At 45.5% G+C, this 22,799-nt stretch overlaps 6 protein-coding genes across 6 annotated transcripts; 3 read left to right on the forward strand and 3 right to left on the reverse strand.

The window, feature by feature from the left end:
- Window positions 1-8,353: 8,353 nt before the first annotated feature.
- CCR75_008039 (uncharacterized protein) lies at window positions 8,354-12,207 on the reverse strand (the record flags this gene model as incomplete). Its single annotated transcript, XM_067966094.1, has 5 exons — window positions 8,354-10,077; window positions 10,120-10,296; window positions 10,363-10,972; window positions 11,032-11,121; window positions 11,192-12,207. The coding sequence occupies 5 exons, from the start codon at window positions 12,205-12,207 to the stop codon at window positions 8,584-8,586; spliced, it is 3,387 nt and encodes a 1,128-aa protein (XP_067823367.1). The 3' UTR covers window positions 8,354-8,583.
- Window positions 12,208-12,394: 187 nt separating this feature from the next.
- CCR75_008040 (uncharacterized protein) lies at window positions 12,395-14,463 on the forward strand (the record flags this gene model as incomplete). The annotated part of the gene is made up of 5 exons (XM_067966095.1): window positions 12,395-13,711; window positions 13,769-13,922; window positions 13,982-14,076; window positions 14,221-14,263; window positions 14,284-14,463. Exons 1-5 carry the CDS (start codon window positions 12,510-12,512, stop codon window positions 14,461-14,463), a joined length of 1,674 nt encoding a protein of 557 aa, XP_067823649.1. The 5' UTR covers window positions 12,395-12,509.
- A 1,217-nt stretch (window positions 14,464-15,680) lies between these two features.
- On the forward strand, window positions 15,681-17,786 carry CCR75_008041 (uncharacterized protein; the record flags this gene model as incomplete). Its single annotated transcript, XM_067966096.1, has 1 exon — window positions 15,681-17,786. One exon carries the CDS (start codon window positions 15,681-15,683, stop codon window positions 17,784-17,786), a length of 2,106 nt encoding a protein of 701 aa, XP_067823648.1.
- Window positions 17,787-18,017: 231 nt separating this feature from the next.
- CCR75_008042 (uncharacterized protein) lies at window positions 18,018-20,273 on the forward strand (the record flags this gene model as incomplete). Its single annotated transcript, XM_067966097.1, has 1 exon — window positions 18,018-20,273. The coding sequence occupies one exon, from the start codon at window positions 18,018-18,020 to the stop codon at window positions 20,271-20,273; it is 2,256 nt and encodes a 751-aa protein (XP_067823647.1).
- Window positions 20,274-20,416: 143 nt separating this feature from the next.
- Window positions 20,417-21,802, reverse strand: CCR75_008043 (uncharacterized protein; the record flags this gene model as incomplete). Its single annotated transcript, XM_067966098.1, has 1 exon — window positions 20,417-21,802. One exon carries the CDS (start codon window positions 21,800-21,802, stop codon window positions 20,417-20,419), a length of 1,386 nt encoding a protein of 461 aa, XP_067823646.1.
- A 177-nt stretch (window positions 21,803-21,979) lies between these two features.
- CCR75_008044 (uncharacterized protein) lies at window positions 21,980-22,798 on the reverse strand (the record flags this gene model as incomplete). The annotated part of the gene is made up of 1 exon (XM_067966099.1): window positions 21,980-22,798. The coding sequence occupies one exon, from the start codon at window positions 22,796-22,798 to the stop codon at window positions 21,980-21,982; it is 819 nt and encodes a 272-aa protein (XP_067823653.1).
- Between the last annotated feature and the right edge of the window lies 1 nt (window position 22,799).

A 22,799-nucleotide genomic window follows, 5' to 3' on the forward strand; every position in this document is an offset into this window, starting at 1 on the left:
TATCGCACACAGAAGGTCGAAGAGCTATGTCGGGAGGTTGACTCCCTTACATGGCCCGTTTTTAATCCATCGGTAAGGAATTTATCGATCGCAAGTACTTGTTCACGAGGCAGTGGCCACTGCTCATGACACAGTACTTCTAGCCTGGTTTGAGCTCGATCTCATGTCGAGTGCCTTTATCCTTAGGCAACTCGAATACTCTGTTTCATCCCGAATTTAATGAAATCCTTGTATAGCGGATTTGTCTTTAATGACTCCCAGGATTGAGTAGTGTATCTCTCAATCCGAGTCTTCACATCGAGAACACTCGCCCATCGATGAGCTGCTGAGAACCCGTTCGTTCTCTGCAAAAATTACCGCTTACCGAATACGGTTACGTATTCGTCCTCTGTGACGATTACGCAGATCTGCTTGATCTACCACTTTGCAGATCTCTCAAAAACCGCTTGGGTTCTAGGGTTAATAATTGAGTAATCTCCGAAGTTAACTTCGGAGGCGCATACAGATCAAGCGTGTAGCGCCTACTCTTGATCCGTCATTAACCAAGACATTCAATGACTCGGTTTCTTCCTGTGATTTATCCACAGGCTGCCGAGGATCAATCCCTCGGGATCTTGAAGTCTTGTCACTTCAACATTAACTATTTAAGGAGATTTCTACTCAAGTACGTGGGGCCTTATTCCCTCAACGTCTTCCTACTGTGATTGCGCTATCACAGTCGGGTCCTCTACGGTCGACTCTCTACTCGACTTAGGATCATCGTGTTGTCCGTTTTAGACAACTGGTATCTTCCTAGAATTTCGCCCGCTAGGCGTACATTTATGTCTCAATCCACTCGACTTATTCGAGTGGTGGACGTTCGGCGCTGCCTGTGCATTAGCACAGCCGCCAGGAGCTGACTCCACAGGGTGATTAGTAGCCACACTGTGATCTTGTGCAGTCGTACTAACGACTGTACCACAAGTGAGACCATCGCACTCACTCGTAGTACATCCACACACTTGTGGACGCTCTAAGATGCTCATCCGATGGCCATCTGATGAACAAGTGGCAGGTATCTTTACGGATCGATGCTGCCAGCTGATCCTTGGCTCATATTTTCTGAGCCAAGGTAAACCTAGGATGACATCAAATTTGGCATTCAAATTCTGTACGATGAAACCGTCGTCGTACTGTAATTTTTTTAACGTGTAGTGAAAATTTCACTACGCGTTTCGTGACTGTTTTCGATGCGCCTGTCGCTTGACGCACCGTTATCCTCATTGGAGGGATGTCGCGCTCAACATATTTGAGCCTACGATTCTCTAGCGACAGACGACGAATAAAATTATTCGACGCTCATACTGTCCACTAGGGCTCTCAATGACAAATCATTTGTCACTTTTAATTTCAAGGTGATGAGGGATACCTCATCACCAGGTGCAGAGACACATAATGATTGTGTGTCTGAAGCAACTTTAGTCAAGAAATTTGCAAATTCTCTTGAAGTTGCTGGATCAGTAGGACGTTGCGATTTCGCAACAACGTCGGACCCGCGACCGTTGCCCTTTTTGGTATTCGGTCCATAATTACGTTCAGTACCTCTCGGTACTCGGCGTGGAATCCTACACTCATGAGCGTGGTGTCCTAACTTTTCACAGCGATTGCATTTCCGCAATCGCTTGTTGTTCGAAAAGCGAGGTTTGTCGCTTTCGACATAAGAGAGGTCCATATGTTCTGGGCCTCCCAGTTCGTGTCGTCTTAGAGGACGATATGATGACGAACTAGCTTGAGCCTGTATCGAGCTAAAGTCATCCTGTTCCGCAACGGATATTGCTTCTTCAAGCGTATCCAGTTCCAGCGAAACAGGTGGATCTTTACGGAACCATCCGTAAGACCTTGCATGAACACCGTAATCAAAGTGTGTTCATGAACTGGGTTGTTTGTGATACAACTCGCTAAGAGTCGTATGTGCTGGGCATAAGTGAACATCACGCTTGCCATGCTTGAGTTTCAGAAGCTCTGACCGAGCTCTAAACTCCGCCCTAGGCGGTTCAAACGTCTGTTTGAGCCGGGCTTTAAAAGTCTTTAGCGACCCAAAGAAAAATGGGTCGCGCAACGTAAGGCCTAGTGCCCAAGTTTTGGCACGACCTGCCAAATTTGACTGAACAAATGCGACTTGCATTTGCTCGTCGACGATGTGACGAGCCCTTATGGCATCGTACAACTCGACAAACCATCTTAAAAGGGAGTCTTCTTCGACTCCTCTATGCTTAGAGATGTCAATTTTAAGGTTTCGGGACGACGCGTCTGCGTCACCCCAGGTACAGGGGTCTGTACCTGTTGTAACCTCAACCGTCAAGTTCATGTTGTATGAACTTGGCGATGGCTGAATGGAGAACATCTCTGTCCAAACCGGACAGCATGGACAAGATGACATCGTTCCCTACGGTTGAAATCATTCGTTCGACCGCACTCCTTTCTATGTCACTTAGAAAGGAGTAGCTATCACGCAAAACGTGATGCGTATTTCCATTATCATCTAATATGTCCATGTTAGATGAAGGAAATGTGGTCCTTGGACGGACCAACAAGTGCTACCACGTGTATGGGGCACTATGACTTGTACTGCTTCAGTACAAGTCCACTTCGCACTGCTTCAGTTGCGAGTGGTGCCTCAAGTAACTTCACGTACACTAGTACGTGCAGAGGAAGACTTCTCTTTTAACACTTGCTTTAAAGAGAGTTAATTAAAATCTGTCTTATTATAATTAAGTTCTTCTTGTCTATCTACTTAATACTAACTTACTTATAAATTAAAATAAAACATGTAATAAAGTCGTATCTGTCTTTCTCTTTGCGCGCGTCCAGCGCTGACTGGACCGCGGAGAAAGCAGATATAATGGTCTATACCTACCAATGGATAAGCTTCTAGAAAATTACCATGCAAAGTAATATTCTCCGAATATTATCTACATTTTAGAATTAACAACCTTCAAGTGTTAATTTCATGTAACGACACACCCCGTTACAGTGTAGGCAAGGTGCCTCGAAACTTCAGGTACACAAGAGTACAGAGAAAGGTTTCTAGGTAAATAAGGGTCTTTAACTACCAAAATGTAATTCAATGAATTTAGAAAAGTAAAATTGTATTTCTACAATTAAATTCCTACGTAACGATCTTCTATCTACTACTGAGCTTATTACATTAAAATCTAACTAAGTATGGCGCCACCTTGCGCACCGCACAATCGTGTCTTGAAACGATTAGTTGGGTGATACAGACTTAAATCAACCAATCGGTAGAGCTAATGTCTTATTGCATGAATGATATCAAATTTGGTATTATTGTACTTCTTTGCTTATTTTCTCTTATAGGAAATAATACTTGTGTAACGGGACACCCCGTTACATCACCCCCTTGGTTACTTTCTAAGATAAATCTCATTCGTTGGTCTCGTATGACCGACGACCAAAATCATATTCCGTTATTCGACTTGTTCAGGCTTCACAAGCCTGGTGAGGATGAAACGGAATTCTTTATCGATGCTTATTACCGGCATCGTTGGTACACTTGCAAACAGGCAAAGGATGTCAAATCTTTGTTCCTAACTTGGACAGCCTTTGTACAGAATGTACAAAACATAGGCCGTGAGGTCTGGCTTGACAAACTAAATGCTTTTCGTGTACGGTTCGACAAACGGATCGGAGTCGGTGCACGCTATAAGTTGCACCGTTTGTCTACAGAGGCAGAAATTTCTTGCCTGTCGTGGGGAGCTCATGCCCATGCTGTTTTAAGGGTGCAGGTCATGCCCCTAAAGAAGCATATTGCCTCAAAGATCTCCATTAAAGGACTCTCATCTCGTAAGAGATGCGTCAAGGGATTGATAACCTCCAATTTCTTACGAGCACGGGTTGCGCTCGTTCCCCGATAAAATTTCCGGCGAGGAGGATAGGTCTCGTCGTACTGCAAGACTAGACCCGGAACTTCCAACATCAGCTGGGAACGAGTTCCCAGCTATCATGCGAGGGTGGATACCCTCGCCAACGAACGAGATACCTCGTTCGGACCCCCTTTGCCTTACGGTGGTTCGAGAAGCCTTCAACAAAACATCGCTTCTCACCTCTTGAATCCTTCAATGGATGTGGAGGAGAAGGAAAGATCGGGTTCGCCTCGTTTAACGAGCTCGATTCAACATCGTGATTTAAATGACACCGTTTATTATTTAAGGGAGAATAATGATCACGAGCAGTTCCGTCGTCGCGAGTTAGCGGTGACGGTCGATAATGTTTCTCGTGACCAGTTAAAAAGTTGTGCGCGACTGAACAACTGGCGAACGAAAGGACACATCAGTCCATTCAAAACGAGCTGTTATTGGCTCGTCAGAAGATCTCTTCTTTGAAGGAAAGTGGATCGTCTGGTTCAAGAGAATCATACCCTGTTCCGAGACAATAAGTCTTTGGCTCAGAACTATCAGGCTTTGACGGATGCCCTTGACCGTTCCGGTGTAATCCGGAATCGGAAGAAGCCTCGTACAGATGGTACGGGCGGAGACGCCCAATACAAAACGTAGGATGCGTACGCATACCAAAAGGCAGCTCGATCGTTTACGCATTGCTTGGCGATGTAAGGACACGAAACAGGCCGATATACCTGGGCAGTAATTTATAACTGCCACTATTCGTCACTATCTGTTTTGGTAGGTTTACCGTAGACAGTAGGACTAGTTCGTTAATTTCAAATGACAGTATGTTTGCTCTTCCATTTTCGTCAGAGTTCCGTTTCTGTCGGTCCACCGCATCGGCGATGGAATCTGGTACGAACGGACCACGGCTTCTCTTGCCAGCAGGAAATCGGCTGACTCGGTTTTATTTTTTTTAGTGCGACCGGCTCGTATTGCGGAGATATTAATCTATAAATTAATGAGAGATTTATCATTCTCATTAATATGATTTTTTTCGATGCTGAGTTTTTCAGCATTGTTGTCTACTTCTATGTTAGTTAACTCAACATTGGTAAATTCGCATTGACCTTAGAACAATGCGTGATGAACAACAGCTAATAGGTTCTTTGCTATTTTTTGACATACCATCAATGATTAAGTCTTTCGTGGTATCGGTGTTTGAGGGGGTACTGTTGCAGCGTTCAGTTTATTGAATGCATGCACTATCCGCCATCCTCCTATTGCGCACACAGAAGGTTGGAGAGCTTTGTGGGGAAGTTGACTCCTCACATGGCTCGCTGCTAAGCGTTCGGCAAAGAATTTGTCGATCACTATTACTCGTTCACGAGGCAATGGCTATTGCTTCATGAGACATCATTTCGAACCTGGAATTAGGTCGATTTCGGGTCGAGTAAAGTAATCCTTAGGCAACTCGCACGGTACTGATTCGGATAAGACATCATTGAATTCTTTTAAATTCTGATATCAAAGGTTGTCTTCAATAAATCCCAGGATTGGGACGCAAAAATTTCAATTCGAGTCTTCTCCTCGAGAACACTTTCGTCCATCGAAGAGCTGCTGAGAGCCCGTTCTTTTATAAGAAATACTAATTTCGACCGAATATCGACCACGTAGTTGTCATCTGTGACAAGTACGCATATCTGCTTGTCTTTGCCACTACGCAGATCACGCAAGAACCGTTTCAGTTCTAGCGTTGACAATTGAGATATCTCCGAAATTAACTTCGGAGGCGCTTATAGATCAAGTGTATAAGCGCCTACATTCTATACATTGTTTGCTAAGACATTGATTGTCTCAGTTTCTTCTTTGGAACTTATTTCCAAATGTACTTGGGAATCTTTGACCACAGGTTTTCGAAGACTTTTTCCCACAGAAACTTTGGGGGCGGTATCCTCCCCAACTGCCTCTAGCTGTGGTTGCGCTACCACAGCGAAATCCTCCACGATTGACTCTCTAGTCGACCTAGGACTTTCGCACTGTCTCTTATAGACTGGCGTTTTAAACTTTCTTGGATGTTGCATTCCAAGCAAGCATCTTTGTTTCGTACCAATCAACTTATTAGAGTGGTCGAATTCATCGACGCTGCCTCGGCTTGGCCATATCCGTCGGTAACTATGTCCACGTCACAATGGTTGAACTTCGACGCTGCCTGTGCTTGTGCACAGCCGTCGGTAACTATGTCCACGTCACAATGGTTGAACTTCGACGCTGCCTGTGCTTGTGCACAGCCGTCGGGATCTAACTCCACAACGTCTTGGGTATCCACACTGAGGTCGTGTGCAGTCATGCTAACGACTGAACCGAACCACAAGTGAGGCCATCGCACTCACTCGTAGGACATCCACACGCTTGTGGACGCTCTAGGACGTTCATCAGTTGGCCATCTGATGAAAAGAGACAGGCATCGTCACGGCTTGATCCTGCTAATTTTTACATGGCTCGTACTTTCTGAGCCATAGTAATCCAAGGGTGACATCAAATTTGTAATCCAATCCAAATATAGTACGATGAAATCATCATCGTACTGTTGACCCTTTAATGTCTATTGGATACCTACTACACGTTTCATTACCGTTACAGAAGCGCCTGTTGCTGGCGCACTGTGAATAGGGATATCGCACTCAAAAAATTGAACCTGCGATCTTTTAGCGATTGGAGTCTATTAAAATGTTTTGACGCTCCACAGTCGACTAATGGCAACTTATTTGACTCTTTTATTTCAGGGTGATGGGGTTAACCTCGTCCCCTGGGGCAGTAGTACACAATGTTTGCGTGTGAGGAGTAACTTTCGTCGAATGACCTGCAATTTCTTTAAATTCTTTTTTTGGCGTTGCTGGATCAGTAGGGCACTCCGTACCTAATAATCCCGATCGTTTTTCTTTCGATCACCCTCACCGTTGCGATCGCATTACAGCGCCGGATCCGCGTCCTCCACTTTTCCTAGCGAGAGGTCGGAATTTTCGCTCAGGTTTTTCAGGAACTTCCCGTGGGGAACTACACTCATATACGTAGTGGCCCATTTTTTGACAGCGATTAAATGTCTGTAATTGTTTGTAACTTGAAGAGCGAGGTTTCTCGCTCTCTACATACGAGAGATCCATGGGTTCTGGACCTCCGTATTCTTGTTGTCTCGGTGGACGACAAGCACCCGAGTGGACAAAAGCCTGTTTAAGACGAAATCCTTCTGTTCCGCTATAGAGATCGCTTGGTCTAGCGACTCTAATTCTAGCCGGAACAGTTGGGTCTTATCAGGACTGTCTGCGAAACCTTTAACAAACACAGTTACCTGTGTTCGTTATCTATTGTATGACTCACGATAAAACTGACCAGGTATCGTATATGTTGAGCATAAGCGTGAATGTCACGCTTCCCTGCGTCAAATTCAGGAGCACAGCTCGAGCCTAACTTCGGCATTTGGCACGTCCGGCTAAGTTGGACATGCCAAATTTCACTTTCGTCGCATCATCACTGATACGACGAGCTTCTATGGCGTCGTCTAACTCGACGAACCATCTCAGAAGGGGGTCGCCTATGACTGCCTTAAACTTATTTATTTCTATCTTTAAGCTTTCGGCTCGAAGCGGAAGCATCGGCCCGTTAGCAGCATATACATGCTGCTGTCTCAACTGTTCAAACTGTTGAGCACCCTGTTCTCTCAACACCGCTGTGTGTTGAGAGCCTTGATGGTAATGCAAGGGTACTTTCTCTTGGGCGGCCTCGTCGAGCTCATGTTGTACGAACCCCGCTATGGCCGCATGCTGTTAATCTCTGCCCAGAGTGTACAGCACAGCGCCAACGGCTGGCCCGCCTACGAACGAAATTATTCGTTCAATCGCTCTCCATTCAAGGTCACTCAAATAAGTAAATTCTTCTTGCGTTGCGTGATAGCCTTCTTGAGGGGCTGGAAAGCTTCAACCTTCTTCATCAAACATGTACATGTTATATAAAACGTGCGTAGGTTGTTGAACGGACTTTGAAGTGCTACCAGATGTAACGGGACGCCGTTTGCTAGTACCGATCAGTACTAGTTAACCTTAACCTGATTACAGTGCAGGTGAGGTGCCTCGAAACTTCACGTACACAGGGGTACAGAAGAAGGTTTCTAAGTAGCTAAGAGTCTTTAGCTACTTAAGGTAATTCAAAGGATTATAATTAGGGAAAAGCAAAACCTGTATTAATATATTTAATTTCCTACGTAATGATCTTCTATTAACAACTGAACTTATTATATTAATATCCAACTAAGTATAGCGCCTCCTTGTGCACTGCACAATCCTGGAGTTGTAACGATTGGCGGGGTTGATTTAGACTTAAATCAACCAATCAATAGAGCTAATGTCTTATTGCATCAATATTATCTAATTTGGAAATATTGGAACTATTTCAGTCAAAATTAATAACGATAATAGTTTTGCACTTCTTTATTTATTTCCTCTCATACGAAATATGTGTTTTTCCTCTTATAGGAAATAATACTAATGTAACGAGACACCCCGTTACATACATCTAGAGGTGCAGCGTTGTCAGCAGGAGCGGGAACGGGAATGGTGTACTGAATGGACAGGTACGAGCAGCAGAGGTCATGGTGTTGCAAAGGAACAAAGGTATGAATGTAGGGAAAGTGGGAGATCCCAATCACTCAGGAGCCAAGCGCTTCGACGAGTTCCTGAACAGCTTGCGCATCCACTTTATTACCCTCCATATCCTTAGACATTTCCTGCATCAATTTAATAACGAACGCGCGTGTATTATCAAAGTACGTCCACCTGCTCATCTCCTTTGTACTCGCAGACACATCTCTTCGTTTAACGTGTTCGAGTTTCTCATGACAAAAATTTAGGCATTTATGTATCAACACGACACCCGAGCGACTCTTTTTGCGGTGTCGAATGTTTTCACCTACTTGAAATTCACCGTATTGAAGCATAGGCGCTACCAAATTGATAAAATCCAGCATCAATTCGGTCTGCGCTTCGGCAAATTGTTTCGAAGCGTCGTCAGGGCTTTCGCTCAATGCGCGAATCTCTCTCACGACTTCCTCCACACACAAACTAAATCGATTGTACACTTCCATTCGATACGTGTCATCTCCAGCATACAATCGATCGTTTGAGTCTACCCCATGCAGACAAGGAGGCAGTAATCGCTGACCCCATAAATAATACAATTGAATAAACATGAAGAGCACACGCACACGGGCAATGCCAGCTTCGAGGTCACGAGATGCCAGTGACTTGAACAAAGCTTTGCGCGTTGCATTCACAAAGTAAAAAGCATCTTCGTCGTTTAAAGACGGAGCGTAGACCAACAAATTCATCAACTGCGCACACAATTGCACGAGGCGCTGTAATGCACTGTTGCTTCCAGCCCCTAAAAGTCCACCAGCGACCCTGTGCCTAAACGTGCTTGTATTCAGCTCTTCTTCTGGTTGATTTTCAGGTTGAAGCGCTTTATAATTAAGTTCGGCAATCAAAACAATGGACGCTTTGACTAATGCATCCATCTGTGGGATGCAATTCATCACCAATGCCCCACTTGCGGCCAGAATCAAAAGCTGGAGCTTTGTTAATGGACTATCAATCGATGGTATTGTCACGTGGGCGAACGCCAAGCATGACTGGAGAAAGCCACGTTGTAAAGAAGCGCGCTTTGTCATTCCAATCCCAGAAGCTGTACCATTGTTAATACGCTTGTGAACGTACATGGCTAGTTGGAGGATTTTGGTGCACAAAAGGACTATAATTGGCTCGAGTTTGTAAAACGCACGTCGACAGTCTGTATAGAGCATGAGCAGAGCATCTGCTTCCTCGTCTTGTGCTCGTTCGGTTGCTGTTTTGCTCTTTAAAGTGTCTCCAAGCCGCGTGATAAAGGCCGAAATGTCTCGAGTTGCCTCGTCGCGCTCGGATAAAGAGCTAAGCGAGTCCAGTGAATCATGAACGCGACGACAGACCACTAAGAGTGTGTGGGCGACAGCTGCTTCGCTTCCAACAACATGAAGGCGCAAGGAGCGCGACCGAACCGACGAGTTTTTCAAGTTGCTACTCACAAAAGCTCTGAGAACTTTTTTGGCGACATCCACACTCGATTCTTGCTTAAACATACCTATTAAAGTCTTCAGTTTTATATGCCCCCACTTAGTGTCAAATCATGGCAATTGTTTATGTGCATAACTTACTAGGAATGCTGGCGATGGGATGACTTTCGAAAAAAACTCGAAATGAGCTTGTGCTCCAAACACTACGTTTTCAATGACTGCACCAAGCATATTGTAAGTCTTTGCCGTCAATGTGTCGAGTGTAGCCGAGTTTAAATGCTTGACAATGTCTTTAAGCAATATCAGAGCTTCCCGATGCTAGTGCGGAAAGACAAATAGCGGCTTAAGTAAAAAATTGTTGACAATTCTTTAGATGTATCGTACCGAAAAGTGCGCTGCAAGGAGTTTCATATAAGCGGCTGCACATTCCATATACTGCGTCACATTGTCTTGCGACGTGACGTACGACCATGCATCGTTTAAAAATCGCCACTTGCCACCTGCTTCATCCCCTGCAATGACCGCAACGTGGCTTAGCTGGACTGCCACAAGACTGTAAAGATGCCATTCGGAAATTTGAGATCGAGAAGCTAAGCGGATCAATCCGAGGATTTCACTTGGTCTAGATGCGTAAAATTTGGCACCAAAACACTCAGTCAAATGCTTCAGTACCATTGAGCAATTTGAGTATTCTTGGTAGTGCGTCATGAGCGTATCAAAAGTGTCTTGAGTCGCGCCAGGAGCGGCACATTTCACGAGCCATTCTACAGCAGGGGAATGCAATGCCAAGTATTCGTCTTCTAACATGTCATGCGTCAATAGCCACTGCTCGAGCTTTGATTCGCGGTACCAATGAAATGTACAGAAGTAGTCACATAATGTACTACTCACGACAATGGTTTGGTCAATTAAAAATGTTTTCTCCAGCAGCTCACAACTGGTAAATGCCAAGTACAGCCGCGTATATAACGCCACCATTGGGTCACCAACACCTCTTGAAACGATAAGAGATTAGACAGCAAAATCTTTTCTCAAGGTTTAGAAAGAACCTACTTGATCATATTTGACAGCCGCGAGGTGATCTGAAAATACTCGCCATCACAAAGGAAGCGATAGCAACGAAGTAGCGCGAGTTCAATATAGCTACAATATTTAAAGGCACTCACATAAGACAATACCATGCCGATAATTCAGCATCTCTTTTTGCACGTACATTCGAGGAAGTAGCTCTCGAATGCACGCTGTCTTGTAAAACCAATTTCGACACATTTCCGTGGCTTGAATGTTAATGTCCGAACTCATAAAATGGTCTGAGAGTGGCTCCGGAAGCGGCTGTCCATTCTCGTCCTCTGATGCTCGAGAGCGTATTCGATTAAACACGAGATTTCCAAACACATCCAGTATTTCACTAACGAGTGCAAACACGCACGGATACAGCTGAGGAGCAGTATCAGTGTCCGCAAGTAACTTGACGCATTTGATTGCAATACGCAGCGCTTCGACTTTTTGATTGTTATTCCAGCTTTCAATCAGTCGCGTTTCCATTTCTTTGACTTTAGAAATGTATTGTTTTTGCGAAATTTCAATCGTTTTTTTGTCTAAACAATGCGGCCTTGAGTCGACTTTAATAAAATTCGTCTCAAGCTCTTCTATTCGTGCGCGAGTCTTCGTGATCACAGTTGTCTTTGGAAACTTTTCTGCCTTTTGGTACTCGCTTTTGGAAGCAAACGAGATGTCGTTCTCGAGGTCATTCACTTCAAGCATGCTCGCTTTGATTTTGAATGTAGTGTCCGCATACTTGGCAAGCAAACGATCGGTATGTGTCTTCCACTTGTGCTTTACCGTATGCGACCTGACACTTTGTTTTGAAAGCGTCGTTGTCTTCCTCGATCGTGTCGACTCGTACTCTGCCGTCTTCGTCAAGTCATCACACGATCCTAACACTCCCAGCGGATCCAAATCTCCATGTTTTAATATTTCAAGCTCAGGAGATGTCTCACAAGTGCTTCTGCTTTGAGAAAAAGATTCATCAAGAGTAGAATGAAGCCGAGAGTTCGTCAGCTGTTGCTCTTCGATGGAAATTGGCGCTTGAAAAACCAGCGGATGCAAATCTTTTGCGCTCATCTTTTGCATCTTTATTTCTTGCCATGACTGAGACACTTGGCGCTCTCTCATGCGCCATTTGATTCCTATTGCAGCCAGCGAACATTCGCGTTCTTGCGCCGCCATAGTCTGATTCGGGAATCAAGGAATCTCATGATTGGATACAAATCGAATTCTTTTCAGCCAATCGTAGCAGAAGTCTCATGTTTGTGTACGCGCCAAGCATCTTACGCTGTCTGGGCTAGGCTCCGCCTTGCCATCTTAAAGCCGTGCCGTCCCCCGCCATAGACAGGTATCTAAGGCAACATCACATATTGTTATAAAGTCGACAGTATTTTGGCTAACAAGGTCTTCGAATTGTGTTGACCACAAATCTAAGGCGCTATTGCTCCCATTTCAAATCTATTTAAACAGATAAAAGAGGTAGTATGTTTGGAGCCACTACAGGAGCGACGCAGCCTGCAAATAGTGGCTTTAACTTTAGCACAGGGGCATCAACTACCCCTGCTGCAGCCTCTGGCGGCTTTGGCTTCGGTGCGACGTCCGCAGCGCCAACAGGAGGATTTAGCTTTGGAGGAACAGCAGCTTCCGCGACACCAGCTGCTACCTCAAGCGGCTTTAATTTTAGTGCCACACCCGCTCACGCAGTTACACCGGCTCCTGCGGCATCAAGTAGCTTTTCCTTTGGCGGTCCAATTGCAGCTACACCATCGCCTGCAAGCTCTGGGTTCAGCTTTGGAGGCACCACTGTGACTCCAAGTGTCAGTAATACAGGATTTGGCTTTAGTGGTACTTCTGCTGCACCTGCTGCATCAAGTGGCTTCAATTTTGGCGGAACAAGTGCGACTCCTGCAGCTAGTAACCCGGGTTTTCAGTTTGGAGGGACTGCTTCGACGATTCCCACGGGTTTTGGGGCAACTGCGAATCCCTCGATCTTTGGTCAGACACCAGCAACTGGCTCTGGGTTTGGCTTTAATCCGAAGCCTTTAACCCCCAGCACAGGATTCGGGTTTAATACGGGAGCCTCCACAACAGGAACAAGCGCATTTGGAGCGCCAAGTACGACAAAGTCGTCGCTTTTTAGTAATTTTGGTGCGCCCTCGTCTAGCGCTATTCCATCGCCGTTTGGGGCCGCTCCTGGTGCGTTGACGACCTTAACTCCAATCATTGTAGGCGCAGATGCCTCCGTAGCGCAACTCAACTCCGTCCAGGCAGCGTATCAAGATCCTGTCCAGTCGCGGTTCAAGTTTTTCATGTACAATACAGTCGACCCAACGCTACGGCATTTATACACGCGACCGCCGCATATTAGTGAGCGATTGTGGAATCAGGCTGAGCTGGACAACCCCGATCCATTAAATTGTGTGCCAGTGCCAATTGTGGGCTTTGACAACTTACTTAAGCGGATTAAGGCGCAACAGGAGCATGCGGAAAAGTGTAACAAATACACTGAAGACTTGCGTGCCCAACTCGTCGAGATGGACAAACAGACGCGAGCGACGGAAGAAAAGCTGGAAAAGTGTCGTCACAAACACGTGCAGCTCTTTCACGCTTTAGTGAAAGCAATGAAAGACATTGAGTTCCTACAGAATTACGGCAAGCCTCTGCAGCGCGAAGAGATGGAGCTTGCGTAAGTTGGCATTTACTTAAAAAAAATATTTACAATGCTGATAGGTTTTGGCTCTAGGACGGCGCTGAAGAAGCTGCAGACGCTTTTGGATTCACCAGGACAATATAAAGCCCGACTGGCGGATGCGGTGTCCATGCAGCAAATGCAAAAGGAGGCCCAGCCACCTTTGACGAGTCACCTAAGTCCGCAGGATCTGGAGCGAGTCTATGAGGTATGTAGGGATACTTTTTTGACAATGCTTTTCAATTTCTTACAATGTGGTGCTTGCAGCTTCTGGATAAACAACGACAAGGGCTTGAGCTTTTGACTAACACAATTAACGAAGACCTCGCAGACATGGAGCTGATAAAAGAAATGTGGCGAAGGTAAATAAGCCGAAGGGTTTATAGGGACGGAGCAAAAAATAATTACCAATAATTTTTCTGTTTTTCTTTAATAAAATGTAAAGCTGCGCTGACTAATTGATATCTCCCTCCCTGGAATCTCTCAGCTATAATCGGTTACGTAAGTGTTCTTTTTGCTGCGGTGCTAGTGGTAGGGATCCACGTCACCGTACGTTTCGATAACCAAAGGAGGCTCGTCAAACTGGTGAAGAGGAGGCGGAGATGACAGACACCACTCGAGAGTCTGGTGGACCTCTGGGATCACGACTTGGGGGTCATCCGTTGGTGTGTTTCTCGTTGGGACGCCATGCACGGTCCCATCAGAAGAAAAGCGAGCGAGAGCGGGGCAGGTTGCTGTGGAAGGGTTGACTGCAAAGGGAAGACGGCAGATATTGAGTCAGCGAAATCCCGGCTTGTTAAGCACGTTTATACTAGGCGCATCTTAAACGATTCTAAGGGTACCTACCGGTCTTTAGGGCACGCATGGACAGACGTACGATGCTCATGGTGGCAGGACGTTTCTAGAATCTAAAATTTTTATTTTTTTTTTATTTGAGGAATATTGTGCGGAGGACGGCCCGTCTCTCAAATTGCAACGTTTTTCTCTATAATAAGGATTTTGTGAGACCAATTCCCTTTAAGAGCAATTGCGTTCAATCTGAACAAAGCATTCTGTCGCCACAAAAATGTATCATGTCATGACGCTACCGTGCAAATTAAAGAATGTGACTTTTGTTAAAAGCTGAATGGGTCTCAAGTCGAAAAGCCGTGGACGCTGTGTTATTGCAAGATTTGATGTCGCTGGATTCTGGCTACACGTTGCGATTGTTGAATGGCACAGTTGTGTTGCAGACAATGACTCAGCCGCAACCACAGGCCAGTAGGAAAGTACAGCACGAAATAAGGACTTTTGTAACCTCTTGATTTAGGAAACATACGCATAGTATCTATCGTAGCTCAAGGTTTTAATTCCCCGTATAATTTACAAACAAAGCACTCTTATGCTTCGGGTTTCCAGAAAGGTCTTTTGAATGCAATAATCCAGGTTTCTCGCCCAGCTCCCTCATGAGTTAGGTGACGTTCCTTCTGGCAGAAAAGGTCAGTCAATGAGTCATCGCTACAACGGCGTCTTTTCATTAAGGGTTTACTTAAGTCTAGCAACAAGGCCACGGGTCTTAAACAATTTCACACTTATTTAAAATTGAGCGCTTTCAACTGCACGTCTTTCAAACTCAAAACGTGATGCTGGAGGCTGTAGGTAGCAGTCGGCTCTGAGCTTTAGTGCTGTGGCATTTGTATCTTGGCTCACAGTTCGTTCAACAATAAAATCTGACATAGACGCTCCACTACGTTTTTGTCGTAATATAATATGTAAATGACGATCGAAAATGCTTCACTTAATTAATAGGAGTACAGCTGTTTTCATGATTGTAGGGTCGGAAATAAGAGAGCAAAATTTGCTAATTGGAACTAATGCTTTGTTGCTGAGTGAGTGATCCAATACATGAGTAAATTTCTTTTTTGCGATTAATATTTTTTTTACATCGCAGTGCTATATCTTTCCCGAAAAAGTTATAAAATAATGCATGATGAATGGCTATTCTAACAAATATGAGTTGAAAAAATTGTATCAGTGCCTCATGTGGAATCAAGTGCTGCGACGCATTGTGCTTGCCGAGGAAAAGCAGCAGTCTGAGCGTCGTCGGCAGCAGCTAGCACAAGCTACAAATTTAGTATCTTCTTCATCGAACGCCGCAGCTGCGAGCTCTGATATCACTGAAGAGGTCTCACAATTGGCAGAAATAGGCGAACAATCTGTCGCAGCACTAAATTTTGCAGCCTCCAATGCAGCATTCGAGCCGAACAAAGACGAAGCTTTGATAGAAGAAGTTTATGACGATGTCGACTACCTGCAAAAGCATTTACTATCACGGCAGACGTCCAATTGGAGCTGTCTCGAGGACACACAGCAGGCGAATTGCCTCGCACTCAATGCCTCGCACACGCTCATGGCTGTAGGTGAGCGCGAAGGTCGCGTAACCATTTGGGATAATACAACAATACGCGTTATTACACGCGAGCTTGATCCGACCTTAATAGCAGTCGATTCATCAATTCCAGTCAATAGTGAGGATAGTTTTCGTGCCAAAAGAACTTCGAAGCCAAGCAAAGTAGGATCAATCGAGAACGACAACGTATCGATCGAAGGAGAAGAGGAAGAGCAAACAGAAGTCTCAGCTTCAGTTAAAGACGACGAGGAAGGAGAGGACGACTTACATGAAAGCAAGGGCACGACCAGGACCGAGGACGAAGCAGAGGTGTCTGGAAGTGGCACGGGATTGACGCTATCGGATCTACAAGTGGCTAAAGCGATGCTTAAGGTCGTGTCTCAGTGTGCGTGGTCGTGTGATTCGCAGTGGCTCTTTGCCGGCTGCGAAGAAAAAGGGACGCGCCACGCGCGCCTTTGCGTGTGGAACGTTGCGGCCGCGACGCTTGTGTCGATATTTAAGTTTCAAGGCGTCATTACGGCATTAAGTGCTCACCCTTGTAATCCAGAGTTACTGCTTGTGAGTTATTGGAATTCATGTCCAGAAGTGTTTAATATAGTGACAGGAGAGAAGGTTGGATTGGTCAATATGCCACTGGAAAACACTGATGTTGTTCCTTTGACATCCCAAATTAATTCAAGACATCCTGTACTAGCTTCCTGTGCGCGGTATGGACATTCCGGGAAGCGTATTTACTGTGCAACATCGAAATCAACGCTTGCAATTTTTGACGCAACGACGCTCGAGTGTCTTGACAGCTTCAAGCTGTACGTGCTGATTCAATTTGTTGATTTATGTGTGAATCTACGAGAAGATGCCATGCTGGTGACAAGTTCGAAAGGAATTCATGAATTTGTAATGAATCCAATTGATTTGAAAGACGAATCTTTGACAATTCTGGAAGACCATTCAATAGGACTGCGTGAGGTGGCACTACACTCAACTGGTGCTGTGCGTGCCCCGTGGGCGATTTGTTGCTTTAGCGAAACAGAGGAGTTTGTCGTTGGGACACCAGTAGTGCGGCATCGTCATGTTGGCGAGAATGGGTTGTTTACGTGGCATCGGGCAGGCGTGGGCAATAAAACGACAGCACAGCACAATGTCGGCGTGAAAGACGGAGTGCTTGCTTTAGCTTGGGACCGTTCACGACACAGTGTATTGGCAGTGTCGACGAGTGGAACCTTGCACGTGCTAGAAGAGCATTTTTCAACAACGTGGCCAGGAGCAATGTACCCCCCTGGCTTTCGTCTGATTACCGACAATGAACTGCACCTCCAAGTATATGACGCGGATGCTCAAGAACGACAACGTGAAAAGGATAAGCTCACAGAAGCTGCTAAGGCTGCACCTGTTGATGTTTTTTGTGTGCTGAACCCGATTGAGGAATTTAAAAAGGAGTCGGATATTGTCGATGCGGCTTTTGTTGCAAATGAAGGGGACAAACCGTGCTATATTTCAGCAATTCCGATTACTTATTATCATCGACGCCATTTTAATCAATTGAACGGATTGTCGTATGAAGACGACAAGCATTATGGCTTGAGTCAAAGTGTATTTAAAGCGCTGAAAGGTGGGCTGGAGAAGCAGAAGAAGAGCAATTCTTACCGATCAAAGAGCTATGTTAAAAAAAGACGGCGTAGATGATAGCATTGCATTATAAAAATACAGTTGGCTTTACAAGCTGATGCTGATGTTGCAGACTTGTTTATTAAATTTTGAATGACAAATTAAAATAGGTAATTTTGCAAGAAGAATAGGAATTTTTATTGAAAATCAAACTTGAGGATACCTTTTAAGAAATTATACTTATTTTCTATCAGAGATAGTTTGCCGATTGTCATTCTCCTCATTTTCGAGATCTAAATGAAAAAAGCGATGAAGAATAGTGGTTTGCTTGCTGAGAAGCTAGTCTATCCCAACGTACGCCGTAGCGATATCGTTGAGACTCTGCATGGTGTGCAGGTGGAAGACCCCTACCGCTGGCTAGAGGATCCAGACTTGCCCGATACGCGCGACTTTGTCGAGAAGCAGAACGACGTAACGCAGCGCGTGTTTGCTCAAATGCCGTTCGTCGATGACGTTAAGGCACGTATGACGGAGCTTTTCAATTACGAAAAATACTCGGCACCGCGTAAGCACGGGGGCAAGTACGTTTTCTCGAAGAATGACGGACTGCAGAACCAAAGCGTCTTATACATCCAAGACGAGCTGCGTGGCGAACCGCGTGTGTTACTGGATCCCAACAGTTTAGCAGAGGATGGCACGGCCGCTCTGTCGAGCCATGCATTTTCAGAGGCTAAAAACGGGGACGGCAAGCTTTTTCTCGCGTATGGAATCTCGCGTGGCGGCTCTGATTGGCAAACGATAAAGGTCATGGCAGCTCACGACAATAACAACACCTTAGACGATACTGTCGAGTGGGTCAAGTTTTCCGGCATCTCGTGGACACACGATGATCAAGGCTTCTTTTATTCACGCTACCCACCGCCGGAGAAGATGAAAGACGACCAGCATGATGACCAAGAAGGACCCAAGCGAGGTACCGAGACAGATGCTAACATGAATCACCAGGTCTGGTACCACAAGCTACATACGCCACAATCGGAAGACAAATTGGTGTACGCATACCCAACTGAACCGACCTTTAATGTCAGTGCTGAAGTTTCGGATGATGGCATGAAATTGTTGCTTTATGTCCAAGATGGGTGCAAAAATGCCAACATGATTCATATTGCTGATTTAAGCGGTTTTAACACTTTTTTGTCGGGAACACAAGAGACTACGATCTCTGTCATAAAACTTGTGGATACAATGGACGATGCGTACTCGTACATTTTAAACGACGGTGATTTCTATTATTTTAAAACGAATGCCAATGCCCCGCGCGAGCGTGTGGTCCGAACCAAGATAAGCGAGGACACAACTGCATTTGTGTGGGATGAAGTGATTCCAGAACAACAAGACGCCATTGTTATTGAAAGTGTCCACCCTGTAGCGCCGAATTTGCTGGTTGTGCAGCTCGTAAGGAATGTACACAACGAAATGCACGTCTATAATCTCGACGGTGTGTTCCAATACGAAATTTCGCTACCCAGTGTGGGTACAGTTAACGTAGCCAGTAAACGCACTGAGTCGGAATTTTTTTACCACTTTATCTCGTTCCTTTACCCTGGTTCAATCTTTCGACTGGATTTGTCGACGAAATGTGCAGACTCGGGTGCAGCTCCTCCCGCCGAGCTCTTTCGGGAGACAAAAGTAAAGGGGTTTGATCCAAGTCAGTTCGAAGCTCAGCAAGTATTCTACCCCTCAAAGGATGGCACGAAGATCCCCATGTTCCTTGTCAAGCGTAAAAACGCACTAAAAAACGGCGAATTGCCCGTGTATTTATACGGTTACGGAGGTTTCAATATCTCGCTCACACCAGCGTTTAGCGTTTCGAGGCTTGTGTTCGTGCAGCATTTTAATGGCATGCTGGCACTTCCAAATTTGCGTGGTGGTGGTGAGTACGGAGAGCAGTGGCACCAGGATGGCATGTTACATAAAAAGCAGAATGTCTTTGACGATTTCCACGGCGCTGCAGAGTACCTGATTCAGGAAGGCTATACAAACCCTTCAAAGATTGCTATTCACGGTGGCTCGAATGGCGGTCTATTAGTGGCAGCAGTGGGTAACCAGCGACCGGATCTTTACCGTTGCATCGTGGGAGCTGTAAGTGTCGTAGACATGCTGCGTTTCCACAAGTTTACGATCGGGCATGCGTGGCGCACGGAGTATGGAGACCCGGAGGTAGCAGACGATTTTCACTGCATTCGTCGCTACTCACCAGTGCACAATGTGCCTCGAGCTGATAGTCCAATGATGCAAAAACTTTCGGAGCGTGGCGGTTTTCCATCCGTGCTTTTGACGACGGGTGACCACGACGATCGTGTTGTCCCTTTGCATTCGTATAAACTCATTGCGGAACTTCAGCATCAACTCGGAACCTCAGAGTCGCAAACGAATCCTTTGCTCATTCGTATTGATACAAAGTCCGGCCACGGAGCTGGAAAACCAACAACCAAAATCATTGAAGAAACGTCTAAGGTGTTCGCTTACATTGCGTGGAACCTCTGCGCTCCTTTTGTCGCTTAAGGCTTTTCATTTGCCCACGAAAAAAGATATTGAAAGGTCTAGAACCTGTAAGTCCAAAGCTGACATCAATAGAGTACAAGATCAAGTGTTTCCATCTAAGTCTTACTCGTCAGAACCCGATAGGCAAATAACCTTTTCTTTCATTAAAAACTCTCCAGATTCTCTTCAGTAGCGCCATCAAGTGCAGCTCGGCAAGCTTGAATTGCATCAGGATTACACATGATGCTTACAGGAAGACTGCCTTGGTACTGAAGCTGTTCTCTACTAGTAGGACCCAACTCGTACGTGTTGGCACCTTGAACGAGCATTGTGCACTCCATTGCCTTCTGTAGGGACAAAAATGCGTCATTGATTTGGTCGCTCGTAATTGTAGCAAATGCATGCTCAACACTAGTTACGAGCTCCGAGATCCCTGAATTTGATACATTGCGCGATCCGAAAGATAAGGTCTTTACTGATGCTTGAATAGACTGAAAAAGCAAGCTATTCATGACAGTAAAGTCGGGCGAATACGGTGGGAGGTTCTGCAGCTGGATATGCCATCCATCTCTTCGACCTTCTTCGAAAAATATTCCATCACCAACGCATCGAACCTTCGTGCTGTCTTGCTGAATATACACAGTAAAGTGCATTGGCATTTTCTGTCGAATAGCTGGAATAATGAGCTCTGCGAGCATCTGTCGCACGTCATCTTTTGTCACGGTTTCCATCGCTTCAAACGTTTTATCGGGCTGAAAAGACTTGACCGAACTGCACAATTGTTTCGCTTCTCGCACAAATGGCCATGCACCAATTTTACCATCGTAAAAGTCGCGTCTTACGGGATCCCACTGCGGACGGGCTACAGCCACCATAAACATAACCTTTGTTTTTCGATCTCGTGGAAGCGACAACCACTTAAGATTGATATGCACGACATTATGCATGTCGTCAAAAAGTCCATTCGGCCGTAGTTTTTTGGCACAATATTGCAGTCGCTCGAGCTTGTTCTTGTCCGTGAGGGAAGGTTTGATGGCATTAATCGAAGGAGTTCCTTCTTCCTTCAAAAGCTCGTGCAGTGTTGTCTTTGGAATACCCACAGCTGTAGCTAGTGCACGAATGGATCCCCGCCGGGATAAAGGAATGTCTTTTACGCGCTTGAGCTCTGCAGACCAGTCGCGCTTTCGCCGACCGCGGCGTCCAATTTTCCTTGATGCGATATCGCACACTTCATCACCATTTTCGAGGCTCTGTACCGCACGCTTCCAGAGTCTCGAAACTGTACGGCGATCGACGCCAAATTCCGCTGCTGCTTCTGTGACAGCGTGTCGCATGAGCTTCGTCGTGCCTTCGACCCGTCGCTTTAAAAGGAACTCAAGCATCTTGCGGCGCTCCTCAAATGTCAAATTTCTGCTTCCGCGCTCTTTCCAGGCGCTAGTCTTTTTATCACATGACGCAATGATGCAACTCTTGGCAATAGTGGACGACTGTGGAACGGGCGAATGCTCCTCGGACGTAGGCTGAGCGAGGGTTCGAGACAGCTCGGTCATGCTCTAGGCGGACACAACCAGTTTTCGTGACATTAATTGGCTGTAAAATAAAAAAACATCTTGCCCCGTTGCGTGGTTCACACACAAAAAAAACATTTTGTGCAACACAACACTAAGTGGACCAAACGCAGTATATATTCGACATATATTAAATAAGCTTATATTTATGACTTCCAATTAATAATTTGACGCCAATTTTGCTTGATTAAAATTGTTCAAAGCGGATTGACAAGCGAGCAGAGCCTCCTGCTTGCATAAAATGCTTACTGGCAGACTGCCATCGTGCTGTAGACTCTTCTTGGTTGCATCTTCATTCGATATTAAATCATTGGAGCCGCCACTTACCATGATACATTCCATCATCTTCTGCAACGCTAGAAATGCATCGTTGATTTGCCGCTTAGTGACTGCAGCGAATGCTCGCTCCACGCTAGCAATTAATTCAATGAGAGGAGCCAGCCGCATCGAAATACTTCGTGATGTCATCTCGGGCGTAAGAATTTTGAGAAAATCGTGATGTAGCACAACAAGCTCTGGGCTGTAGGCTGGCTGATACTGCACTTGAATGTCCCAGCCATCTGTTTTGCCATATTCTGCAATCACGGGATCATGAGGCATCAAACGCATTTGCTGGTTGTCTAGCTGAATATAAAGCGGTTCATTGCGCAACGAACTTGGCATCTTTGCCTTGATTGCTGGAATGACATTACTTGTAACCATTGTCTGTATATCTTTTCTAGTAATTGTCTCAAGCACGCGCAAGTGGCGCCCACCATGTAAAGCTGCTTCATTCCATGGCACCATATTTATTTCAAAATACGACTCAATGGAGGGATCCGCTACGATAAATGTCCAGACACCAAGCTTTCCATCAAAAAGTTGCTGTCGCTTTCGATCCCATTGAGGTCGAGCAACCGCAATTAAAAACATCGCTTTCGTTTTTTCGGAGTCGCGCAATGCACACCATTTCGTGTTGATGTGCACCACATGAAACATG

This window comes from Bremia lactucae (assembly GCF_004359215.1).
Source record: "Bremia lactucae strain SF5 chromosome Unknown BlacSF5_NotPlaced_9_SHOA01000002.1_551695bp, whole genome shotgun sequence".
Taxonomy (NCBI): domain Eukaryota; phylum Oomycota; class Peronosporomycetes; order Peronosporales; family Peronosporaceae; genus Bremia; species Bremia lactucae.